This window comes from Myxine glutinosa, chromosome 12, assembly GCF_964187855.1.
Source record: "Myxine glutinosa chromosome 12, kmMyxGlut1.1, whole genome shotgun sequence".
Lineage (NCBI taxonomy): Eukaryota > Metazoa > Chordata > Myxini > Myxiniformes > Myxinidae > Myxine > Myxine glutinosa.
In genome coordinates this window covers 38,279,169-38,304,821 of record NC_136272.1, presented here as the reverse complement: position 1 = coordinate 38,304,821, position 25,653 = coordinate 38,279,169, and the positions used below count along the sequence as shown (strand labels likewise).

The 25,653-nt window shown below is 43.4% G+C and overlaps 1 protein-coding gene across 12 annotated transcripts in view; it reads right to left on the bottom strand.

The window, feature by feature from the left end:
* UBE3A (ubiquitin protein ligase E3A) overlaps positions 1-24,781 on the bottom strand; it is a 135,441-nt gene extending 110,660 nt beyond the window's left edge. Inside the window, exons 1-8 of one of the 12 annotated variants that reach the window (XM_068102543.2) lie at positions 24,633-24,777; positions 24,023-24,171; positions 21,815-21,865; positions 21,123-21,219; positions 8,707-8,847; positions 4,718-4,896; positions 4,294-4,515; positions 3,634-4,211 (exon numbers count right to left, since the gene is read on the bottom strand). In XM_068102543.2, the coding sequence (XP_067958644.1) occupies positions 3,634-4,211; positions 4,294-4,515; positions 4,718-4,896; positions 8,707-8,847; positions 21,123-21,145 (1,143 nt within the window). In that variant the 5' untranslated portion in view covers positions 21,146-21,219; positions 21,815-21,865; positions 24,023-24,171; positions 24,633-24,777. The other 11 variants (XM_078766749.1, XM_068102544.2, XM_068098861.2 and 8 more) reach the window with 11 other exon arrangements.
* Positions 24,782-25,653: the final 872 nt, after the last annotated feature.

The following is a 25,653-nucleotide window of genomic DNA, read 5'->3' as shown; positions in this document are numbered from 1 at the left end:
GCATACACCTTTCCCTTCAGCTTCAACGACACTCCCCTCCTCGTCAGCACACCACTCAGTTCCCAAAACCTCTTCCATGCACATCTCACTCGAGCAACCGTTGCAGAGTCTGATCCACCTTCTCCATTCAGCAAGTCTCCTAGGTAACAAAATGTTTTCACACCTTCCAGCTTCACGCCGTCTCCAAGATCCAACTCAACATTTCCACCATCTGCAGCTCCCTCTGTGCACACCTTACACTTGAATGTAGCTGCCACACTGGTTAATGACCCTCTCAGACCACTACATTTTTGATGAACCCACTCAGCGCACATTGTACATTGAATGGAATTCACTCCGACACCCTTCCTGCACACAGCACACGGCCACTTCCCAGTTCTTTCCACCTCACCACATGCTTTACCACTTGCCATCACCTTCGTTTTTCCGATATTCACCTTCAGACCTTTTGTCTCCATACATTCCTTCCACTTGTTCATCTTCTCCTTCAGTCCATCCATACTTTCTGCAAACACCAGATCATCTGCATACAACAACTCCCACAGTAAACCCTCCTTTACGTTCTGAGCCAACACCTCCATCACAGCTACAAATAGTAGTGGACTGAGTACCGACCCCTGATGCACTCCCACCTTCACCTCAAACTCACCACTGTTCCCATCCTTCGTCCTTACAGCTGTGCGCGCTCTTTTGCACATTGCCATCACTACTCTGATCAACCATTCCTCCACTCCTAACTTCCTCAATGCCCATGTCACATTCACTCACATGAACTCAAATTAAACTTGACGAAAATGACAGTCAAAATAAATTGTACATTTTATCCAATTTTGTTGTCCATATTCTCATAAAGGGTTGTTAATGATTTTATGACAAAAGCTCAATTGGCAAGAATGTTCTGGCCTGGACAGCCACATGTTATGACCTGTAAATAAATAAAGAATCAAGAAATCGATGAAAAAAAAAATAGGGCGTCTCGTGCTTGCCGTGCTGTGGCAAGGGCTAATGAGGGCTATTTAGTCTCGTTACGACTTTGTCCTCACATTGTGACCAAATTTTTGATTATTTTCGCCATATTCTCATCATAAAGGTTTCTTTAAAAATTTGAAGACAAAAGCTCAAATGACAAATTAAGTGTAGAGAACCAGGAAACTGAAGAGCAGCGAAATTGGCCTCGTGATAATTGGAGCAACGGGAATGATTACAAAGAACCTCAAAAAGACCATACAAACAAACCATCCCTGGGAACATTACCACAAACAAACTGCAGTTGTCCTGGGCTCAGTGACATTCCTGAAAAGAGCCCTCGGAACAAAAGTCAGAACACCACAACTTCACAACTTAGCCCACGAATCACGATCCTTCACCAAAGCGGGAGTGGATACTTCAAGTCCTGGGAGGACGCGGTTCCATTTTCTGAAACCCAAATTATGGAGAGAACAATTAACGACACACACACACACGTGGTGGCAGGGATGAGGTTACTTAATATTCCCAGCGCTGTTATGCCAGAATAATGAGGATTTTCCCCCACTATACCCTCCCAATCCTCAGGAGGGCAGTCTAAGACCATAAATGACATTTCCATTCCATGCCAGACGATCTCCCCGTGGGAGGTCCGCGCGGGGCGGAAAGGAGACATGTTTGTATATTGTCTCTCCGCTTCCCAGCCACCCACTATCGCTGTCAAGGCCAAAATTTGTAAACCTTTCTCCTTGGAATGAGTTGTTATTTTCTCCCAGTGTCCTCGTCTCTCCCTCCCGAGGCTCCTCACCGTCTTGACCACCTCTTTGATTTCTCAGTATGGGATGAGGGGAGGGGTGGGGGTAGGGGGAAATTTGGGTGGACTATGTATATGACCGGGTGAGACCAGAGAACTTCAAGATTTCGGTGTATGGCATCGAGGCAGTATCTTGTGAGAGGGGGACTGTCCCCTTGGCTCATAGACTGAAATATTCCGTGCACGTTATTTGCAATTCTGTAAGAAACCTCTTGTAAACAGTTCCAGTGCATCCTGGGTTTCTTTCTGGGGTGAAGGGGAAACGGGGGTGCTGGGTGCTGCCCTCACACACACATGCAAAACCCTGTCTCCCGCTGCATGGTGGACGGGCTAATACTCCCTGACAACCTACAATGGGTCGTTGGAAAATACATTTTCAAGGAAAGATAAAATCTCTGACAACATAGACAGCACAAAGCAGATCAGTTTGTGGACCAAAGACAGGATGATGTGGACCACAAACAGGATGATGTGGACTTGTCAAACAGTTAGTACCCTTGCGGCAATAGCCAGTGCGGAACAGTAAAGGCGTTAATAATCACTCCATCAGTTTCTTTTACAGCAAAAACTAGAATGGCGCTCTACGACGTCGCGATGTTGACCGATATGCCTCCGCCCATATTATTAAATTATAATAGTCATACCAAGTTTGACTTGGATCACTTCAGCTGTTTAAGTTATTGCGGTAACAAAATATATATCTTTAACATGACATCTGCCCTTTGACCTCTTGACACCAAAATCTCAGTTTATTTTTACATCAAGATACATACTTTTATCACGTTTTATTTAAATCCCTTCAGCTATTCTAAAGTTATCACATTTTTACATGACCTCTGACCTTTGACCTTTTGATGCCATAATCCAATCAGTTCATCTTTGCATTATAATACTTATAAGTTTGTTGAAATTCTCATCACTGGTTCACAATTTGGCCCGGTAAGATTTTTTTTTTTGAACTTAACAGAACCTCTGACCTCTTGACCCCAAAATCTAATCAGTTCATCTTTCCATCATAATATACTGGAATTGACCGAATTGAACAGAACAATTGAAGGAACAACTGGAATTGAAGCAGAGATAGAGTTATTAAATTGAGGACATGCACTGAAAGTAGGACAAACCATGTATAACTGGGAAGAAAGCTGTTATCCACATCATTGTGTATATGTAGATCTGTCATTGTGGAGCAGCAGGTAGCAAGTGGTGGTTGTTTGTTGTCGTTTATTCCTTTGGTTGTTTTTATTGTTTATTCAAGTGGTTGTTTACTCCTTGCAACCTAATTTGCTTATTTTATTTTGCAGGCTGTGATGATGAGCTCCAGACAGCACCAAATCACACACGCAAATCACACACAATTATACCAAGTTTGGTGAAAATCAGATACAGAGAGCCGGATGGACAACCCAAAAACAATGCCTCATGCAACTTTGTTGGCGGGGGGATAAAAAAAATTTGTCAGAAGTACCAACAAAATCACTCTTGACCTTTTGACTTAATTTGAAGTTGCATCACATGCCATTTGGTACATATTTAGTTTGGAGTTCCTCCATCAATAAATTTAAATTTCTTGCTGAAACAAGTCCAAAACAGTTTGGATTACTTGCGGTGAAAAATGTAGAAATGCTGACGTTTTGGGACTGTCCCTTCCTCGGAGATACGTCAGTGCTTTGGTAAACGTTTCATGGCAGGATAAACTCAACTGTTTTATATGCATTCTTGCAGAAAATGTGCAACATATAACAGTGCTAAAAGTAGCAATATACAGTACATGATTACTTTAGCCATGACAGAGTAGGTTGTATGAAATATAAAGCACATTTTAAATCTATTAATCACACAAAAGCTCCCACCTTGAGGCACTTGGTCGCTGCCACCACAGCATCATCCTCATTGACGAGTCGCTGACTCCCAAAGTCCTGGGTGATAACACGGCAAGTGATGAGCTGCTGGAAGGTCTCAACCATGCGCCGCAGTTCATTAGCATCATTCTTGGCCCAAAGACGCACTAATCTGGCCTGAGCTAATGTGGGCAGTCTGCTCATGGCTTTGCAGAACGTTGGCAGGGCTGCATCCAGGTACTCAGGGCTGTGGAGGCTAGGGTTCTCCATGACTATTACAAAAATATTGAGATAGTGAGGGCTGCGTGCATATACATTGTGATAAGCCAGCTCACATTCAACATTTGTGGAGAGACACAGGAGTGCATTAAGCAGTGCAGTCTCTACGCCATCATATTCTTGCAGCAGGCGGTAAGAACGTCGCACAGCCTCAATATCTATGGAAATTTCCTCAGCATCTGGGGGCTGCGGCGTTGGCAGCGATGGAGCTGATGGAGAGACTGTTGGGGAATGGCGTGCATGCGTGGTGTCCACCATTTCTGAAGCTGTAGTCATCATTGTAGTCTCGGCATCCATGGGCTCGCCATCACCTGGCAAGATGCATGAAGGCTAAGTGTCAGACTCATGGCACTCCCTTGGTGCTACGCTTTTCACAGAGCAGAGTATTCATACCTCCATCCTCTTCCTTTTCATCCTCATCTTTATCTTCATCTCGAGCCTGCCGTCCCTTTAGCTCCTCTTTCGAGGGTGTTGCGTTGTGGCAGAAACTTAGTGCCAGTGCATCAGCACATGAGAATACACGACCAACTATCCGCACAAGCGGCGCCAGATCACCTGTTTCTCTGCATGTGTGCACAATTCCCTCCAGCTGTTCCTCTGTCAGGCAGCCTACATCTGTGCAAAACAAGCTCATTAACAAAGAGCAGGTGCATACTTAATGACCAGAATGGTACAAGTGCACACAAGTCAAATTCTTAAGACATGCAAAAATAATTATTTTTGATGGAAATGTAATGCTTGTGGTAACAACTAATTAACAATTGATCTCACCCCCACAAGTAGATCAAAACTACTAGTCTTTAGCTGCCAACCTAACCTGTGGAATTTTGGCAGGGGGGTTGAGAAACCTTGCCCCCTGTTGCGCCCTCAGGAAGTGGGTTACTGAAGGCCAGCGCTGCTGCTTTGCCGTGATCCGGACTGCACAACACTGTGGCTCCACGTTTGGAAGGGTGGGGGTCACACAAACGGGCTTTGTTGCGACAAAGTTCCACTGCCCTGTAAAAATACACCCATTGACAAAGTAGTTTCAAAACACATTATGCTTGTAGAATGACAAATGAATGAATGTACACTGGCCAGGAGGAAAATCTTGCATATATTCACACATGACCGATTTGAAAGAATTGGATAGCAAGTCACACTGTGGGAGATCAAAATCAAAATATACAAAACATTATGGTAATTAATTTAGCATTGGACAAAAAAAATAAAATGACAAGGATATGTATAGTCTCAATGTACTGATGGTGCATTACATTGTTACTTTGGAGGGGCATTAGCTAGGATGTCAAGCAAGGTGAACCCATTGTGTAGGTTAGATGATTTTCTGTAACCGGGGACCCGTTAGAGTGAAGTTGTCCTGTTTTTAGCTCACCTGGAACGAAGTTCAGGCGAGCTTATGCAATGGTGCGTCGTCCGTCCGTCCGTCTGTAAACACTTGAAACTTCTTGTCCAAAACTGATGATGGGATTGCAACCAAACTTGGCACAAATGATATTTGCTGTGTTGTGACTAAAGTTTGTTCACGGCATCAATAAAAATAAAAAAAAGAGGGGGTTTAAAGGGTTTTCCCATGGGTGAAAGTGGGTCCAGTTTTGACCCCCAAAATAGATATTTGCTTTTTTTCTCAGAACTTACAAACACTATTTAGATGAAACCTGACCACAACCTTCACCACCCGTGATGTACCAAAGTTTGTTCATGAATTTTAAAAAAAACTGTCCCTTTGGGGGATTACGGGGGGCAGGGGGGTTGCCCCTCCAAAATAGGTATATGCTTTCTTCCCAGAAACTACACATGCAATTCTGATGAAACGTGACCACAACCTTAATCAACCGTGTTGTAACAAAGTTTGTTCCTGGCCTTTAAAAAAAATAGGGCCCAAGGTAGTCTATGGGGGGGGGGGGGGGGGGGGGGGGGGGGGGGGTGGAGGGGCTTTCACCCCCAAAATAGGTATTTGCTTTAACCTACACACAAAATTTTCGATGAAACTTCACCACAACCTTCATCATCCGTGATGTACCAATGTTTGTTCAAGACATTGGAAAAATTGGTGTGAGGAGGTACACGGGGTGGAGAGGGGTGGTTGCCGCCTAAAATAGGTATTTTTTTTTCTTTGATCGTTTAGTCTTATGATTATGTTAGTACGATTCTACATGCTGCCCTGTCTTCGAGCAACCATTGAAATTGGTTTAAAATACCTTTAGTCAGTGCAGTATACTGTTTATTCTATCATGTGAGCGCCAGGGGTATTGCCCCTATATTTTCATTCCAAAAAGCGTCATTGATCATTTCAATCATAAATGAACACTATTAATATAATTACTATAACTAGGGCATGCCCGTACAAAATTATATCCCCCCCCCTCTATTTACATGAAATGGTTTGGTCCATTCGCAAAGCCAAAGCGGACGGCTTGCGAGTACGGTGACAATCCCCCCCCTCTATTTACATGAAATGGTTTGGTCCAAAGCGAACGGCTTGCGAGTACGGTGACAATCCCCCCCCCTCTATTTACATGGAATGGTTTGGTCCAAAGCGAACGGCTTGCGAGTACGGTGACAATCCCCCCCCCCTCTATTTACATGAAATGGTTTGGTCCAAAGCGAACGGCTTGCGGAGTTTGGTAAAGAAATCGCCATAGCTCGGTAACTACTTGTCCGATTAATTTAAAACCTTGAAAAGGCACATCCTCGGGTCCCCAGCAATATACCTGGCAAGTTTCAAGTATATCGGACCGGTAGTTGTCGAGAAACAGCGGTCGCATACAGACACACACACAGACACACACACAGAGATTACTGGAATTATAGATAGATTATTATTATATTAATAACATATTAATACAAATTTAATATATCAAAATATATAATATAATAATATTGTTACAGACGCGGCTTTTAGATGTTATATTGACCGAGCGGTGGTGTATTTAACCGCGTCCGAACAGTTACTCCCCGATTAGAACCCGATTCCACCCGACGTTGACCAGATCGCCCCACAGATATTCAATCGGGAAATCTCTAAAGCGACCGAAAGAGAATGAAAAAGAAGAAGAAGAAGAATACGGAGGAAGAACAGATTTTATTATACACACACAAGCAATGGATGGAAGAAGCAGTAACACAGCGAATCGTTAACTTACACTATTCATTTTTACTTAGCCCCAAGACAACGAGTAGGACAGGACGTTCACACTTACACAGGGGATAATGCAGGCAGGTAAGGCTTGAGGTGGATTGCTTGAGAGGGAGGCAAAGTCGGGAGGCCGCAGCTCACAATTCCTCGCGGTTTTGGCGGGAAACCCTTCGTCGTGTATCCGCTGCGGTAGACGTCACGCGCTGGTTCGGCACACCTGCTCCTCTTCTTGGGGTGGAGCCGTCTCCCTCCTTTCAGCGCGTCTCTCCAAAGCTGGTTTCCTTGCCGAGTACCTCTCCTCTTTGGCTTGGAGCGTTTCGCATCTCACCGCTCCTTTTGGTGCAGCCTCTTTGCTCATCTCCCAGGGTCATCTCCAAGGCCTCTCTTAAAGCAGTCCCTTACAGTCGCTTTTATCACCTCGGGCGAAATCAAGCCGCCGGCTCCGAGGGCACGCCTACCGGGTCGCTCACCGCGGTGTTGATTGGCTGTTAGGGCTGGTTCACTCCTTCCCTCTTATGACGAGGTGGAGACACGCCTTTCTTCCCCAAACCTACCTCGTGGCCAATGGTGGTTTGAAGAAAACCGCCCAAAATGCGGAAGGCAATTGGAAGGGAGGTTTTGGGGAAATTGGAAGGGCCTACGCTTATTTTGTTTGATACAATGCAAAGTCAATCTAGTGGGAAACACATATTTAGCCTACATGGAATAAGGAAATACACTATTTAAAAGATATATCGTGACCTGCGTGTAAGTTTCATGGAATTAACTAGGACGGCTGCGACCATTATTTACATTACGAGGATGTTACCATACTTTTGTAACGTTCACATTGTAACGTTTCCACATTCGTTACAATATTAATAACACCATTAATATTAATTAACAGTATTAATATATCAAAATATGTTATTAAATCACAATTGCATCGAGATATTATCAAACCAGTGAACCGTCATCTGTTCACTTGCAGATTCGGGAGCAAGGTCCATGTCGATCATATTTCAAAATTGTAATTGTATTGAGAAATTTATGAAACCTATGTAACTTACGACACCCACTGGGACCCTGGAACGTTCCACAGAAGGTTATTATATTCCCTTTTAGTAAAATATGCAACTATAATGGTTGAGAAGCGCTGACCCCGTCATGTGACCATATCCTCAGCTCTGATTGGTGGACGTTAGTGAGGGACATACATACATACACTAGACAGATGAGACAAACGCTGTTCCAGACGGAATTGCCCAACAGGATACGCCATATAAATAAAGTGTGATCCCCGTCCCGTATTGCTTTCTAATAATTTACAAATTGATGGAATTTTTTTTAAATAATAGGGTTTATTTTAACTTTGTTGTCATTGGAACAAGTGGAATGTTTTTTGAATCAGATTTTTTTTTTTTAAGTTTGATTTGAATAAATTTAAAGCATTTGATTTACCAATTTTGTTTCTCATATGACATTTGAAAATGTTGGCTTGGCATGCACTTGAGTCATCTTCTCGGTGATGACTTCATTAAGAGAAAAGCAAATAATGAGCAGGAAGGTCTCAGAGGGGAGGGGATGTGGTGTAACATCGAGTGTATGCAGTTCAATGTATTGGGGGGGGAGAAATACAACAAAAAAATAGAAATAAAAACAGCCACAGCAAGAGTGAGATTGTGTACCGCAAGGCCGCTGCGTTGTTATCAAGAGGTTCAAAAGCAGGACACGATGCACAGAACTGGTTGGAACAGCTGTCATTGCCACAGCCCTCAGTGAGCTGGTGGTAATAGCGCTCTATCTTCTGCTTCACAGCCGCCCGCTTCCTGTGGACAATGGCCAAGCAGCAAATTCTAAAAAGCATATAGTCTCACCCAGAAACAAATACAGTATCCCTGGGTAAAGCAGGATAGATTTGAGTAGCTATTTCATAATACAAGTCAGCATAGGCATGTTGCAATTTCTTGCAAGAGTTACAGTGCATTCAGAAAGTATTCAGACCCCTTCACTTTTTTCACATTTTGTTATGTTGCAGCCTTATGCTGAAATCGTTTAAATTCATTTTTTTCCCTCATCAATGTACACTCAATACCCCAAAATGACAAAGGGAAAACAGGATTTTAGAAAGTTTTGCTAATTTATTAAAAAGAAAAAACTGAAATTTCACATTTACATAAGTATTCAGACCCTTTGCTATGACACTTGAAATTTAGCTCAGGTGCCTCCCATTTCTCTTGATCATCTTTGAGATGTTTCTACACCTTAATTGGAGTCCATCTGTGGTAAAGTCAATTGATTGGACATGATTTGGAAAGGCACACACCTGTCTATATAAGGTGGAAGTCTATCACTGAGGAGAGGCTTCCGTCTTGCCACTCTGCCATAAAGCCCAGATCGGTGGAGTGTTGCAGTGATGGTTGTCCTTCTGGAAGTTTCTCCCATCTCCACACAGGATCTCTGGAGCTCAGCCAGAGTGACCATCGGGTTCTTGGTCACCTCTCTTACCAAGGCCCTTCTCCCCCGGGTGCTCAGTTTAGCCGGGCGGGCAGCTCTAGGAAGAGTCCTGGTTGTTCCAAACTTCTTCCATTTAAGAATTATGGAAGCCACTGTGCTCTTGGGAACCTTCAATGAATATGAATGAATGAATAATCGTTTTAAGGCCATTTTCCCCGCGAGAGCGGGGGTTAGCCTTGCGGGCCCCATGACAATCATGGTTCCCTGTTTGAGGCAATGTCTTTATGGCCGGATGCCCTACCTGACGCCAACCCTTGGTCACGCTCTTACGATGCGCAGGGATACGGTGTACCTATTCTAAATCGGGGTACACACCGTGATCATTCATCCCAGTGTGGTGAGGCTGGTACTCAATTTGCTGGTACGCAATTTGCTGGTGAGGCTGGTACTCATCCCAGCAAGCTGGTACTCAATTTGCCGACCTCGGAAGGATGACAGGCTGAGTCAACCCCCCTGGCGTTAATTCAGCGATCGCCCGGGATTCGAACCCAGAATCCTCGGATCCCAAGCTGGCACCCTAACCGCTAAGCTAACACCAACACTTGGGAACCTTCAATGCAGCAGAGATTTTTTTTGTAGGCTTCCCCAGATCTGTGCCTCAACACAATCCTGCCTCTGAGCTCTGCAGGCAGTTCCTTCAACCTCATGGCTTGGTTTTTGCTCTGATATGCATTGTCAGCTGTGAGACCTTATATAGACAGGTGTGTGTGCCTTTCCAAATCATGTCCAATCAATTGAATTTACCACAGGTGGACTCCAATCAAGGTGTAGAAACATCTCAAAGATGATCAAGAGAAATGGGAGGCACCTGAGCTCAATTTCAAGTGTCATAGAAAAGGGTCTGAATACTTATGTAAATGTGATATTTCAATTTTTTCTTTTTAATAAATTAGCAAAACTTTCTAAAATCCTGTTTTCTCTTTGTCATTATGGGGTATTGAGTGTAGATTGATGAGGGAAAAAATGAATTTAAACGATTTCAGCATAAGGCTACAACATAACAAAATGTGAAAAAAAGTGAAGGGGTCTGAATACTTTCTGAATGCACTGTACGTCACAAATTTTCAGAGCTCTAGTTTCCTCTCCTTCAGTGTAACCTTCCATCCTCAAGTAGGAAAAAGGCACATCAGGGCCATGCAGCTTCATTAAGGGGAGGGGGTCACTCTGCACCATGTTCCCCAACCCCGTTTCCACCAAAAACGACACACGGTCTGAGGCACATCCATGGGTGGAATTGCAAAAAAAAAGTCCAAACGAGGTTACAAAAAAAAGAAGCTCGGTATCATGCTGCCCTGGTGTTCCACGTGCTGATGACTTGTGGTGAAGAAAAGACCTGCACCAGAATGTACTACACAGTGGAAACCATGAGGGAAGGACCGCACCGCTGCACAAAAGAGCAAGACCACACGTGAGTAAGGCTCCCGCCAGCAGACTTCTGTCTTGTAACCCTGAATGAATGCGCAAGGCCCTATTTGTAAAGCTGTGGAGGAATCGTGGCCTATTTTTATTATTTCATGGTCACCGTGGATTGCCACATTTGTGGCTGTGCTCTTATTTCTCCTCTCCGAATTCCCTTGTTTGATCAAATATTGTGTGGTCATCGATGAGCAGGCTCTTGAGCACATAGACGGGCAGTTTGAGTTCAGTATTTTGCGCTCATGGAAAAACATTGTCTGACGGCTCGCTCAGTCAATTATGTTAGGGTAATTTGCTGCGGTCATGTGTCAAACGTCAATTCGCGCCTAAATTAACCAAGGACGACCTGTCACTTATCCTCCCAAGTGCACTATGGTCTTGAAGACCCGTGACCATTACAGTATGTTTATTGCATTAGATAAAGGTGTGGTTTTCCCACTCTGGTGGTAAGCATACCTTTAATTGATAAAATATCTATCTTCACTGTCGATACAAACCTTCAGAGACTAGCCTGAAGGACCTACCGATAACTCGATGCATGAAAGGTCATGTCAATTACCTAACATTTCATAAAAATGCATCTTTGACAAAGCTCAATTTGCATTCTCAATAACTACATAATGGTATCCAATCATTGACTTTCTGTCTATGGTGTGTTATTGCACCATCACCACTCAAAAATTATTCCATCCCAAGAACTGCCAAATCTTTATGGTTAGCACTTGTTCACCTGGAAATGCAACACCATTTTGACAAACAATAAAACAAGTACAGATACATTCAAAGTACACCACCCCCATGCCAAATAATTAAATATCCTCCAGCGCAGCATTGCAGCTCAGACTGTATTGGGAGGGAGAGGTGCACAATAATTGATTGATTAATTGCATAATTAAAATCAATAAAAGATCATAAAATATTTTCTTAATCAATTGGCTAATAGCATAACTAAACCACTAGTGCTTCATCCGAAGATATATCTTTTAGAAATTTAATTAAATAAGGCATTAATAAAAAAAATTAAATAATCAATTGATTAATCAATAAATAATTAATAGATTAAATGATTAATCAATAAATCAAAAATATCCTTTATAGCCACATCACTTGGTCACTGTCATGTCCAAATATTAGCTTCCTCGCTCAAAAGGTGCCTGAGATATTGCCCAGATGAGAAAGAAAATAAATAAATGATTAATAATGAAAATAAATAAATAATGATCATAAAAAAATTAAATAGTTAATCAATTGGCTAATAGAACACATAAACCACCACCATTTCATCCGAATGTGTAAGTAAAAAAAAAATTTGGGATGATCAATCAAAATAATTAAATAATTAATCGATTAATTGATTAATCAATAAATCAAAAATAGCCTTTACAGCCAAATCACTTGGTCATTGGCACGTCCAAATATCAGCTTCCCAACTCAAAAGGTGCCTGAGATAATGGGCAGAAGAGAAGGGAAATGTACAAGTACTTAATTAATCGCTGATAATTAAATAACTAATCAATTAATTGATTAATCAAAAAACAAAAAATAGTATTTCAGCTTCCTCGCTCAAAGGATGGCTGAGATATCGCCCGGACAACCAAGAAAACAAACAAGAAAATAAGAAAAGAAGAAAACAACCAGAGTGAAAACTGAGTAATGTACTCCCTTTCAGCGTGCGCCATTGCCAAGCCCCCGTCGGTGCCCGGCAATGACGTTATGCAGCTCCTGGAGGTGGCATAGGAAAGGAGCAGTGTACAATTAACCTGGTTACTGCAAACTGGCGAATGACTGAAAAATAATTTAAAGATTTGCCACACTTGATTAATTAAATTAAATATCAGTTCCTCTGTCATTAAGATTACACATCACTTGCATTGCAGCTACCTGCATACTTACTCGACTATTCATTTTTCCTTTACAGATTTTTGTCTCCACTCTTTTCATTTTCAACTTGAGAAATGTATGAATGAGCACTTTTCGATGCTCACTTAAACTGGTACTGCTCTTACTAACATTTCTCTTCCAATCTCCAATTTTATTGTTACAGCCATAATTTCATTGAGAAGAGGTGTACATTGTTTGTTTTCCAAAAACTTCAACTTGCCATTACAACTTCGATACGGTTATGGCTGCGTGGTCTTCAAAAAACTGAAACACCACCCAGCAGGTTTTACCACCTACACCAGATCTGTAACAATACCTATTAAACGCAATTACCTCAAAACAAAATGCACCGTTTTTGACATTGCGTGGAAGTTAGCCCACTTCTCCTTCAAGTCACCAGGAAGTTTCTGTGCCATAGTTGTGCGCTGCCTAATGCAGTTCTTTTCTATGCACAAAGCTGAAGCACCACGAAGGAGAACTCCTGAAACTTTCAACTCCCAAATCAGTTGCGATTTGTCTGGCCAGTAATCTCAGCTGCACAGTGTTAAGTCCTCAACAAGCGACACATTAAATCACCACATATACCTCAATGTTTGTCCACCTAGCTTTGCAGCACGTTTAGCCTCATTGGTAGTCCGCAATATATCCTTCTCTTTACACCACTCCCGAATATATTTCTCACCGACACCAATTCCTGTATGCCACCACACCCACCATTTTCCTCAGCGAACTCTATTCCAATTAAAAAGCTGCTGTAAACTACTTGCGTGGCTTTCGGGGAGGCATTTTGATACTACACAGTAAAGATGCTTACATGTGATTTGGATTGAAAGGGACAGATAAAAATGTAATCGGAGAGTGTGCGGCTATCATTGATTCGATATAATCAGCTCCGTCACCAAAGGTAAACAGAGCTTATGCATTCACCCGTTTGTTTGTCAGCAGGATATCTCAAAATGTTAAGGACATATTCAGACAAAAAAAAATTGCGGACACGTTGGGTGTGGGACAAGGACAAACCAATTAAATTTGGGTGAGCATTCGGATGCAGATTCTGCCTACCAGTGAGCTACAAAATGTAAACTGTTCAGCCTGGCTGAGGTATGCACTCTACCTAGTGCCGTTCTAGGTTTGCACGTGTCAGTGAGCGGATTAACATTTAATTGCTCATCCAATTGGCAAATGTTCCAGCCAATTTCGCAAGTGTTTTAATTTATACAATTTCTTTACAATTATTTCACCCAGTGAAATATGTCCAGAAAAGTGCCCAGAAATATAATTGTCCACAATACAATTTATTTCAGAAAATACCACAATTTGCATTTTAAAAAATTAATCTATGCAATCCAACTTCTTAAACCGTAGATAAGTCGATTCTCAGTACAAGTTAAACCCTGGACTTTTTTGGGGGGGGGGGAGTCTCGACTTGTACGCCAAAAAAATATAGTACATGTATGGGTACTAGGAGAAAATAATAATAATAATAATAATAACAACAACAATTAACAAGGTTTTTTTTGTAGTAGCAAGTCAATTCATTTTGCAGAAGCAGTGAACTTTGTTTATTCCCATTGAGAAATTTAGGTACCAGATGAAGCCAACAACAAAAACAACAACAGGCATTTTAAGGCCATTTTCCCTGCAAGACCGGGGGTTAGCCTTGCGGTCCCCATGACAATGTTCTCCATTTTGCCCTATTTTCTGCATCTCCCCTTGTTTACCCCCTTGCCCGCATTTCTTCTTCGACCATCTTTAGCCAAGTCTTTCTCGGTCTTCCCCGTCCTCTACTTCCTTCTACATTCATTTCCATCACTCTTCTCAACCAGTCACTTTCATCCTTCCTCAACACATGACCAAACAATCTCATCCTGTTTCTCTTCACAGCATCCATCACAGGCTCTATTCCCATCATCTTTCGCAATTCATCATTTGTCTTCCTCTCTCTCAACGATACTCCACACATCCACCGAACCATTCGCATTTCCACCCTTTCCAGTCTTCGTTGCTGCTCTACATTCATTACCCATGTCTCGCTCACATAAATCATAACACTTCTCACACATGCAGCATACACCTTTCCCTTCAGCTTCAACGACACTCCCCTCCTCGTCAGCACGCCACTCAGTTCCCGAAACTTCTTCCATGCACATCTCACTCGAGCAACCGTTGCCGAGTCTGATCCACCTTCTCCATTCAGCATGTCTCCTAGGTAACAAAATGTTTTCACACCTTCCAGCTTCACGCCGTCTCCAAGATCCAACTCAACATTTCCTCCCTCTGCAGCTCCCTCTGTGCACACCTTACATTTGAATGTAGCTGCCACACTGGTTAATGACCCTCTCAGACCACTACATTTTTGATGAACCCACTCAGCGCACATTGTACATTAAATGGAATTCACTCCGACACCCTTCCTGCACACAGCACACGGCCACTTCCCAGTTCTTTCCACCTCACCACATGCTTTACCACTTGCCATCACCTTCGTTTTTCCGATATTCACCTTCAGACCTTTTGCCTCCATACATTCCTTCCACTTGTTGTTCGTTTGTTTTTTTTTTTTTTGTTTTTTGTATACTGAAACGAGGCTCGTGAAAGAGCTAACATTTATTTCACACACAAATCAACGAGACAAACAAAATATACAAAAAGAGGGAGCGGAAGACAAGATGGGGAGAGAAGGGGAAGCACACAACCACCAGATTTAGCCAGATTTGAAATGTGGTTTTTCCAGGAGAGATCATGGCAGATAGTGAGACCCAAAAGCTTGAGTGACAGAACTTCTTGGAGAGGATTATTCAGAAAGTGGATGGGAGGGTTTTCCAGTCGGTCTTTTCGGAGAGACATCGTAAGAGTGTGAGATTTATCAGGATTGAAAGACATGTTCCATTTGTTTGCCCAGTCTGTGATTTTGTCCAGGTCTGCAGAGAGTGAGGAGGCTGCAGACTGCCGATCTGAGGGATGAGGAATGGAGCGACAGAGAGTAGAACAGCAAAGAGATAGAGAGGATTTTCAAGAGAGTCAGAGAGATCATTGATGAAGACCAGAAAAAGCACAGGGCCCAGAACACTACCTTGGGGAACTCCAGCCTGAACAGGAAGAGGAGATGAGAGAAACCCATTCAGGGCCACACGTTGACTACGACCAGAGGGGAAGTCCGCCAGCCATGCGTGGAGTTTTCCATGGATACCAAAGGAGGAGTTTGGTGAGCAGAGCAGGGTGCCAGACCGTATCGAAGGCACGTGAAATGTCAAGGGAGACGGCTCTAATTTCCTGTTTGGCGTTGAGGACCTCCATCCATTGTTGAGAAAGCAGAAGCAGCATGTCCAGAGTAGAGTGACCAGGTCTGAAACCAAATTGATGATCAAAGATCAAGCCATTGGAGAAGAGGAAAGATTTCATATCTGAAGCAATGATGGATTCCATGACTTTGCTGATAATTGGGAGAAGGCTGATTGGTCTGTAGTTGCTGGGATCTGTTTTTGCACCTTTTTTGTGCAAAGCGGTGATGTTGGCCGATTTCCAAGCAGATGGCAGATGACCTTGAGCAAAAGAGAGGGTGAAGAGAACAGAAAGAGGGAGTGAAAGAGCGGAAGCACATGATTTTAGGACCCGTGGGCTGATGCCGTCAGGACCAGTTGCAGAATCAGAGTCGAGGGTTGACAGAAACTTTTCCACCTTGTCAGGAGGAAAGGACACAGAGTCCAGGAGCAGCTGGGTATGACTGGGTACAGAGAGGGATGGGTTTGGGACACAAGATTTAGAGGAAAACACAGAGTTGAGGCATTCAGCTTTTTCACGTGCGGAGTCAGCCGTTAAGCCGTTTGAGGTGAGGGAGGGGATGGAGGGGGAACAAACACCAGAAACAGATTTGACCAGACGCCACCAGGATTTCGAAGAGGGAGACAGATAAGAGAGTTCGGTCTTGAGAACGGTGAGATATTGTTTCCTGGCTCTCCTGAGGGTGGACACACACTTGTTTCAGGCTTTGTGAAAGGAAATGAGATTTCCTTCCGTTGGGTTTGCTTTCCAGGAGACGAAAGCAAGTTGTTTCAGGGCAACAGCCTCTTGTTCATCTTCTCCTTCAGTCCATCCATTATTTCTGCAATCAACACCAGATCATCTGCATACAACTCCCATGGTAAACCCTCCTTTACGTTCTGAGCCAGCACCTCCATCACAGCTACAAATAGTAGTGGACTTAGTACCGACCCCTGATGCACTCCCACCTTCACCTCAAACTCACCACTGTTCCCGTCCTTCGTCCTTACATCTGTAGGCGCTCTTTTGTACATTGCCATCACTACTCTGATCAACCATTCCTCCACTCCTAACTTCCTCAATGCCCATGTCACTACTTCACGTGGAACCCTATCAAATGCTTTCTCCAGATCAACAAACCCAAGAAACAACTTCTTCCTCTTCTCCATGTAGTTCTCCTGCAACTGCTTCACAATAAATAAATAAAAAGATGAAGATGAAGATGAAGAAGCCAATTGAAGAATAGCAGATGAAGCCAATTTAAAAAAAATAAAAAGTACGACATCAATGGTGCGTACACAATTTAGTTTTACTAAATAACAGCTGTCCAGGTGTTTGTTGAACCTTTTCAGTTCAAAGGGATTTGCAGGGAAAATGGCCTTAAAAACGATAATTCATTCATTCATTCATATAAAGTGTCTTATTTTTTTAAAGCAGGAATCTCTGCATAATACCTTTGGTGGACGGTCTGAAAACTCGTTAAAAGACCATGACCTACGTACACGAGAGATTTGTTGCCTTCATGTTATAAAATGCAAAATCTTTGCAGAAATGTGCCAAATCTCTGGTAAAAAGAATTTCAAACAGAATTTTAAAAATCCCTTGAAGATATTTGGCAGACAAATCTTGATAAAATTCATATTTTTCTAAACATAGTTGATAAATACAGTATATAACTTTCGTTTCTATAATTTACATCCATGTGTATGTATTTTCAAAGCAATCAAGCAAATAGGCTCAGTATACCTGGACAAAGTTTTAAAAGAAAACTTTTCATATGAAGACAATAATGGCATGAGATTTTCTAAGCTTCTGCACAGACTTTTGTTGGTATTTAAAATAGCAGCAACTTCAAACTTCTACGAATAATAAATGTTACAAAGCAACAAGTAAAAGATAATTATACAGAAAAAAAGTATTTGCAAAGATTTTTGTGCATAGATTCCCAAGAGCATAAATCCTGGAATGAAGAAACATTAAATTATTATAATCAAGATAGACACATAAAAAAAATTTTTTAAACAGAACACCAAGTCAAACCGTGAATTAAAAAAACAAACAAACAAACAAACAAAAAAAAACAAGAAAACATTCAAAAGATATGACCAGGAAAGGAGAAACCTGTATAAAGCAGCAAAGCATCACATGTAGCTTGCAGAGTGTATAATATGTTTTGCTGTGGCCTTTGCTGAAACTTTACCAACAGGACACATTTAGAAAACTAAAAATAGCAGTGAGTCCAGCAGCTCCAGGTCTAGTGTGTTGAAATGCCATTTACAGTATGTTTTCTTGTGTACAACCTCAATAGGAAAGTTAGTTATAACATGCACACTTCAAATCCAGATGTGGCAAATAATAGCGACAGGGAATCTCTCCAGACACATAATTGAGCTTTTGATACAGTATGGCACCCTGCCTTACTCTCCAAACTCTGCATATGACAATATGACATTGAAGGCCAACTCCACTCATGGGTTACTGATTACCTTCACCACCATTTACCTTTTTTCTTTTTTTACTGATCATTACCTTTACCGATTACCTTTTCACTTGTTTGTCTGTCTATGAGCAAAAAATGAAATAAAAGTTATGGACGGATTCAGACGATTAGATTTGGATTTTCTATCAAAATCTAATAGATTTTGGTGAAGATCCAAATCCGGATATTACCAATTTAAAGTGAATCTTCACCATTGAGTGATAGGGCAAAAAAAAAGATAGAGTATAATATCTCAAAGTTTTGGACAGATTTAGATGAAACTTGGTGAAAGAGTTGGGTAGGTGACAACAAACCGATTAGATTTTGGTTAAGGTACAGATGCAGATTAGGCCCATTGGTGGGATACAAAATATTGTTACGGTTTTTAGAACCTTTACTTTGTAAAATAATAATTCTTGTAAATATCCCCCTTTGTAAAGGTTGCACCCTAGTTAGGTCATATTGCAACATGTAGGACACCATAGACTCTCCTTTAGTTATTTCATTAGTATGTGTTTCAGTTAAGGATCTGTTTCCAATAGTTTGACTCTGCGTTGTATTAATCAAATAAGATAGGCCCCTTCAATTATCCCCAATCATCTCTCTCTCTCCAAAGTGCCAGTAGCCGTATTGCAGCGTTCGCTGCCCTTTTTGGTTTGTTTGCTGGCCCCAAGCCGCCATTACGCACGCAGTCAGAGTGGGAGAAAAAGGGAGGAGCGGCCAGGAAACTAGGCGTGGCCCCCATCAACGCGTCACGAGGGGAGTTACTGATGAACCCTTGTGACCAATCCGGGCTGAGGCGTGTTCACGGGTAGGCGGAGCAAAGCGGACGCGGCTTGATATGCGAGGCTTCCAATAAAAGTGGGAGCGCAAAGCCTTTTCACGCAGAGAGAGAGAGGGAGACACCAGGCGGAAGAGCAGAGAGCAGATGCGAGGAGAGAAGATCGGCCAACGCGAGAGAACAGCGCAGAGGCGGCAAATATAAGAACATTGCGCAGAGGATCGTTTGGGACGATCGGTTTTGACACGAACCGCCGTTGGTTTTGAGAGCGTTCGGCACGCTGAACGTACGCGCATTCCAGCCCCTCACGTTTGTAAGGTCCGGTCGTGCGTTAAGCTGCCAGCCGTCCTTCACCCGCGGACACGGAGCCTGGATCATCCCCTCGCCTGGAACCATCCGCCTGGACCTTCCTCCCCTACCAGCTACCTTTCGTGTGAGTCTGTCTGTTTGTCATGGGCGTGTTATATAAGTGTCTAAGGTTGCCCTATGTCCTTTTGTTTCTTCTGTATATTCCCTTCTTTCGTTTCCTCTTTTAGATAGTTAATAAATCATATTTGTTCTTCCTTTACCCTTCGTATTCTTTGCTTCCTCTCGTCCGATCGTCTTAGTCTTTTCCCCATTGAGTACCTGTGGCACGATTTGGCCAACCACTATAGTCGGGTGTAGTCCCTTTGTTAACGGCTCGAGCTGCGGGTTGCTAAACCACTCGGCAATCTTCCATCTTGTCCGTGGCTCGGGCAGAAATAGCGCCCTGCTTTGTGGCGAGGTTGGTGAAGGTATCTGGGACTCCATTGACCAGTCACCCTGGTCAGCCTCAACCCCGCAAAGGAGCGCGATACCTTTGAGGACTCGGACGGCCAGTGTGATAGACGAGGGGATTGAACCCCCCTCGGTAAGGGGAGTGCCGTAACCAAGATCCGTAACAATATAAACTGTTCAGCCACGCAAAGGTGTGCGCTCTTTAGTGTCGTTCTAGGTTCCTCTACTCTTGTAGGCAACATGTGGCTCTCAACAGAATCCTTCCATATCTTCTCCCCGTCAAGGCTGGAGAGCCCTGTGGCAGTGTTCTGGGCCCAGTCCTATTACTAATCCTTACAGTCATCAATAATCTCTCGAAAATCCTCTTTATTTGTGATGACTCCACCCTTTGCCATGACATCCCTCATCCTTCAGATAGGGAGGCAGCAACCTATTCACTCTTGCTAGACCTTTATAGAATAAAGAGCTGGTCATAAACCTGAAATATGTCTTACAATCCTGACAAAACAAACTTTTCTGCCTCTTCCATCTTGCAAAACCTTCCATTTACCTTCTTACCAATCCTCTTGAAGAACTTCAGTAACTCAAACTTTTGAGTCTCACTATCAACCATGATGTTTCTTGGGGAAATCACATCTAAAGTTGCCTCCAGAGCCAGCTGCCACTGAGGATCCTCCATCCTATAAAGTCCTTCCTTGGCACACTTGATATCTTATCAACCTACAAGGCCTTCATCCACAGCTTGATGGAGTACTGCTCTAATCTCTGGGCTGGCGCACCTGCCTCACTTCTTGCTCGGATTGACATCGTGGAAGCGAAGGCCTTTAAGATCATTGCAATCTCCCAGGATTGAGCTGGGTCTATGCACCTATTACAGACAGGTTGAAGTCTCGCTGTCTTCTATTACCTCCTTTCTGGTCTTGCACCCTTTGCTTCTTCCATGCTTTGTTCCCCCCCCCCCCCCCCCCCCCCCCAGCTACCCCACCACCACCCCACCCCACCCCACCCACCATGTATGCACAGGGTCCACCATCAACCTCCTTCGGGTGAAACTCCCAAAATCCAGAATCACTGCTCATGTCCACTCATTTGTTCCTTCTTTCCCACCTGTGGAACAAACTTCTTTATTCTCTTCAATCTTTCTTCCCTCCAGATCAAGACAGATGTTCACCCCAAACTCAAATCATCACCAATCCAAAACCATGATCTTTTGTACCCCGAACCAACCACCCAACCCCACCCCTTTCCAATTTTTCCTTCCGGAGAATTTGCTCGAGTGTCCATCTTGTCCACCCCGTGCATCCTCCCGTACCCCTCATTCCTTATTTCTCCAAGTTTCCCTTTATTTTATCCCTCAAACCACTGTTAGTACATTTCCACCCTCTCTTTCTACCACTCCTTTTCTTCTGTTACGTCCTGATCTGTTCTATGTTCTAGCTCTTCCACAAGCCTCGACTATGTGAAAAAAAAAAACATAACAAAAAAGACATTTAATCTTCATCATTTCAAACCGATTATTGAAAAGACCCATACTGTTGCAGCTCACAACCAGATTAGGACAGGTTTACAAGCTCCTTAAGCATGCCACAAATTACACAATTTAGTTAATGATGATAAATTTGAAAAGATTTAGTCACAATATAACGAAGTTTGCAAAGTTTTAGCCAATTCTTCAAGGGATACACCAATCATCCATACTCACATTAGGCCTTTCTTGTCCTCCTCAGAACATTCGCTGTGTTTTGAGTCGTCACTGCAAAGGTGAGGATGTTCAATTAACCGTCAAATCCGGTTAAACATGTCAACTATAGATGATTGACACGACACACACACACCACACCACACCACACCACACACACACACACACACACACACACACACACACACACAACCCCCCCCCCCCCCCACCCCCCACCCCACCGGGCACCTAGGGCAGTGCCTCACCTGTGCTGCGCCGTTTTGTTTTCTCCCTTTTTTGTGTGACCTGCTCCCATTATACGACCCCCTCACTTCTACGTAAATAGATACATATCAAAATAACGTCCATCGACCTCGTGTTAGAGTTCCAGCATGTTGGTTCAAGTTGTGGATTTCAAACTCGACAAGAAACTTTTTATTCAAACTCACAAAACATTAGAGAAACGATATGCTTCTGATAATTCTTCTTCAAACTCGAAAAGCATTACAGAGAAACTCAGCCACGATAATTCTTCTTATTCCGGAGAAACAGCGTGAACAAAGCATAACGGAGAAACTCAGCTCTCACGAGATTGCCAAAACATCAACATAAAAAAACAACAAACAACAACAGGCATTTTAAGGACATTTTCCCTGCTAGAGCGGGGGTTAGCCTTTCAAAAAATTTTTTTTTTAATCAACATTAAAATATATATATATATATATATATTTACATCAAATATATACATCCCTCCTCCTCCCCTCTCTATATTATTCTCTGCATTTTTGGAAACATACAACACCCAGATCCGCTTCAAACTCACAATAAACTATTTATTCAAACTCGAAAAACATTACTGAGAAACACTCTGCATCTGATAACCCTTCTTCTTCAAACTTCCCCCCCACGTGCCTGTACAGGGGGGTCCATGGTGTCGTGCGACTTGCAGTGCCTCACCTGCTAAAAAAAATATTTTATTTTCACCCTTTTTGTGCGATCTGCTTTCATCATATTAACATAGTTATATTAATATACCTATTTAAAAAAAAAAAAAAAAAAAAAAAAACAATGTCGAGTGTTTAAGTCACTTGGCTTCCATGGTGATACGGTGGCTCACTTCTCCATGGGGACGTCCCAGGAATTAGAAGGCAAAATAAATTAGAGGATAAAAGGAACGGGACAAGCACGATGTCTGAGAGGTATGCACACTCGCTCCAAGCTGTCTAGCCTGGGTTTGAATCCTGACCCAGCTATAAACTCTCATCCCGGTGTTTCACAGCCAGGGTGATTCATCATTGTGTGTGCCCTACCTCAGAAGGATGTTAAACTGGGCGTCACATCTGCTGGATTTTTAACCTCCTCCTCCCCTCACTCTTCCCTCCCCATCCACCTCCCTCTTCCCTCCCCATCGTCATGCCCCGCCCTTGCACCCTTCCTCTTCCCTCCCCCATCCACCTCCCTCTTTCTTTCCCTCGCTGCCATTTCCCTGCTCACACCATCACTCCGTCCCGGAGTGTACAGTATAGCGACATGTGGTGAGGATTCACTCTCTCCCCTTCCCCACCACCTTTCTCCCTTCCCCCTCTCTCTCACTCCCTCCTCCATCACCTCTCCCTCTGGGAGTGTGCTGTGTCTATAGTGACATATGGTGATGCTTTGCTCCCTTCCCCCCACTCCTTTCTCCCTACCCTCTCCCCCCCCCCCCTCCCCTCCCCTCCCTATCTTTCCACCTCTCCCCCACCTCTTCCCCCTCCCTTCCCTTCTCTTCTCTTCTCCCCTCATACCCTCCTACCCCTCCATCCCCCCCTCCCCCCACCCCCCTCCTCCATCTCCCCACCAAACTCCTCAATCTCCGTTTTCCCCTCTCCATCGCTGCCCTCTCCTCCTCTTCATATTCCCGTCACGAAGAGACTCCGTGTAATCCGGCAATGCCGGATACCTTTGCTAGTGTTAATCATCTTTACACCATAGAGCTCAATTATCGTTTCTCGAGAACTTCTCTTCTGGGGTTAAGCAGCAGATACTAACGACTCGCAACTTGGCTCAGACAACCTTTATCAACTTCCTGCAACAAAGTAGAAACTTGGACAAAGCCCCATTAACTGTGGGCGATGCAAGGTTTAAAAGAATAATTTCTGACGTGTACAAGGATGAAAATGATGATTTGAAGCTCACGATTTAAAGCTTTAGAGAAAATTAGAAAGGGCACTCGGTAGAGTCTAGAGAGCAAACCTCCGCCAGGCCGAACGGTTTACATTTTGGATCCCACTGATAGGTCAGATCTGGATCTGGATCTTCACCAAACTCGAATATATTCGTCCTTGTCACACACCCAACATGTCCACCAAGTTCCGTCCGAATCCGTCCACAGCTCTGATATCCTGCTCACAGACAAAAGCGTGAAAACACAACCTCCATCCACCTTCGATATATTGTATAAACATTTTATGAATTGTTGACATGGTTTCTAAAGCAACGGCCATGCACTCGCAGTAACCATCACGTGGATGGGTCAGACGTTATAGTCCTCCAATAAAAACACGTGACCGAGGAAACGTCTAGAACACTGGTGTGTGACAAATGATGGTCAACAACAATTTTACACACACTCGTGATGGCGCCCATTGGTGTTAATGACCGCTTGGAAATAACGATGACGACGTGTGTGGAGAAATTCGTGGCGAGGAAGGGAAGGGAAAGACATAATAACGAGTGAACAGGTTTAAATATTCGAACGTTATAACACAAATACGTTTGGCTTTGGGAATGGACGAGGAGAAAGCGAGCGTCGTCGTCGGACAAATGAGGCCAAAGGTCGGATGAAGAGACACATCGAACTTACCCAGGGCAGGCGTCCGACTCTCCCAAACCTGTGGAACTCATTCGCCTGCCGCCTCACTGGCCCAGTTAGGCCAGAACGCACCAGCACCATAGGCATAGACCCAGTACCTACAGTGTATATATTATATATATATTTTTTTTTTATCCTTTCGCATTTTTTTGCTTTCAAGTCGTTTTGAAGCTTTATTTCGAAAAAATATTAGGCTGGTTAGTTTTGACTGAAATGTTATTGCTTTAAACGTAGGCCGTGCACACTGTACTTAACCATATGACGTCACTTCCTTCGATTGCCAAGCACCCAAGAAAAGGTTGTGCTGTACAGTACAGTATTCGTTGCTGAAGGCGCGTTTTTATTTATTTATTTATTTTACTTGATCTGATCAGAAAATACCTGTTCTTGGTTAAAAATAGAAAGTCCTTTCAGAACATTTTTCTTCTCCAAAATAACGTTTTATCCAAATGAATACAAAAACTTCCCTGACGACATACATAAAATAACGTATGATTATGAATATTGTTAGCAACGAGCGAATACAGCATCGTGGACGACATGCTGTGCACAATCAGGACCCATATTATTAATTGTGATTAAAACAAGCAATTCGTAAATAGTGAATGTGATTATTTGTTAATATATTGTCATAGCTAGGGACCTGAGAATTTACAAACTATCATATTGTGGTGCTGTGCACACACGACTCGATTGCCAGAGAGGTAGGCCACAACGCGTGGTTACAAACAAGGGTCTTTATTAAGAGCTCGCACTTCAGCACTGGGCGGCTCGAGCTTAGAGCCCGCATATATGTCCCGAGGCCACGCCTTGCCCCCGGGCGTGGCCGATCGGCCGAAAGGCGGGCATGCATTTCAGTTCCCCGCCTGGACGCTCGCGCCACCCACTGGTGCGCGGAATTATTGTCCCTTGTGCCCGCCACACGCGCCCCCCCAGAATTCCCGCGCACCTGAAGGGTGAGCTTGCGGGGAAGCCAGATGACCCGGCCGAAACGCCCCCTGGCGATGCGTGC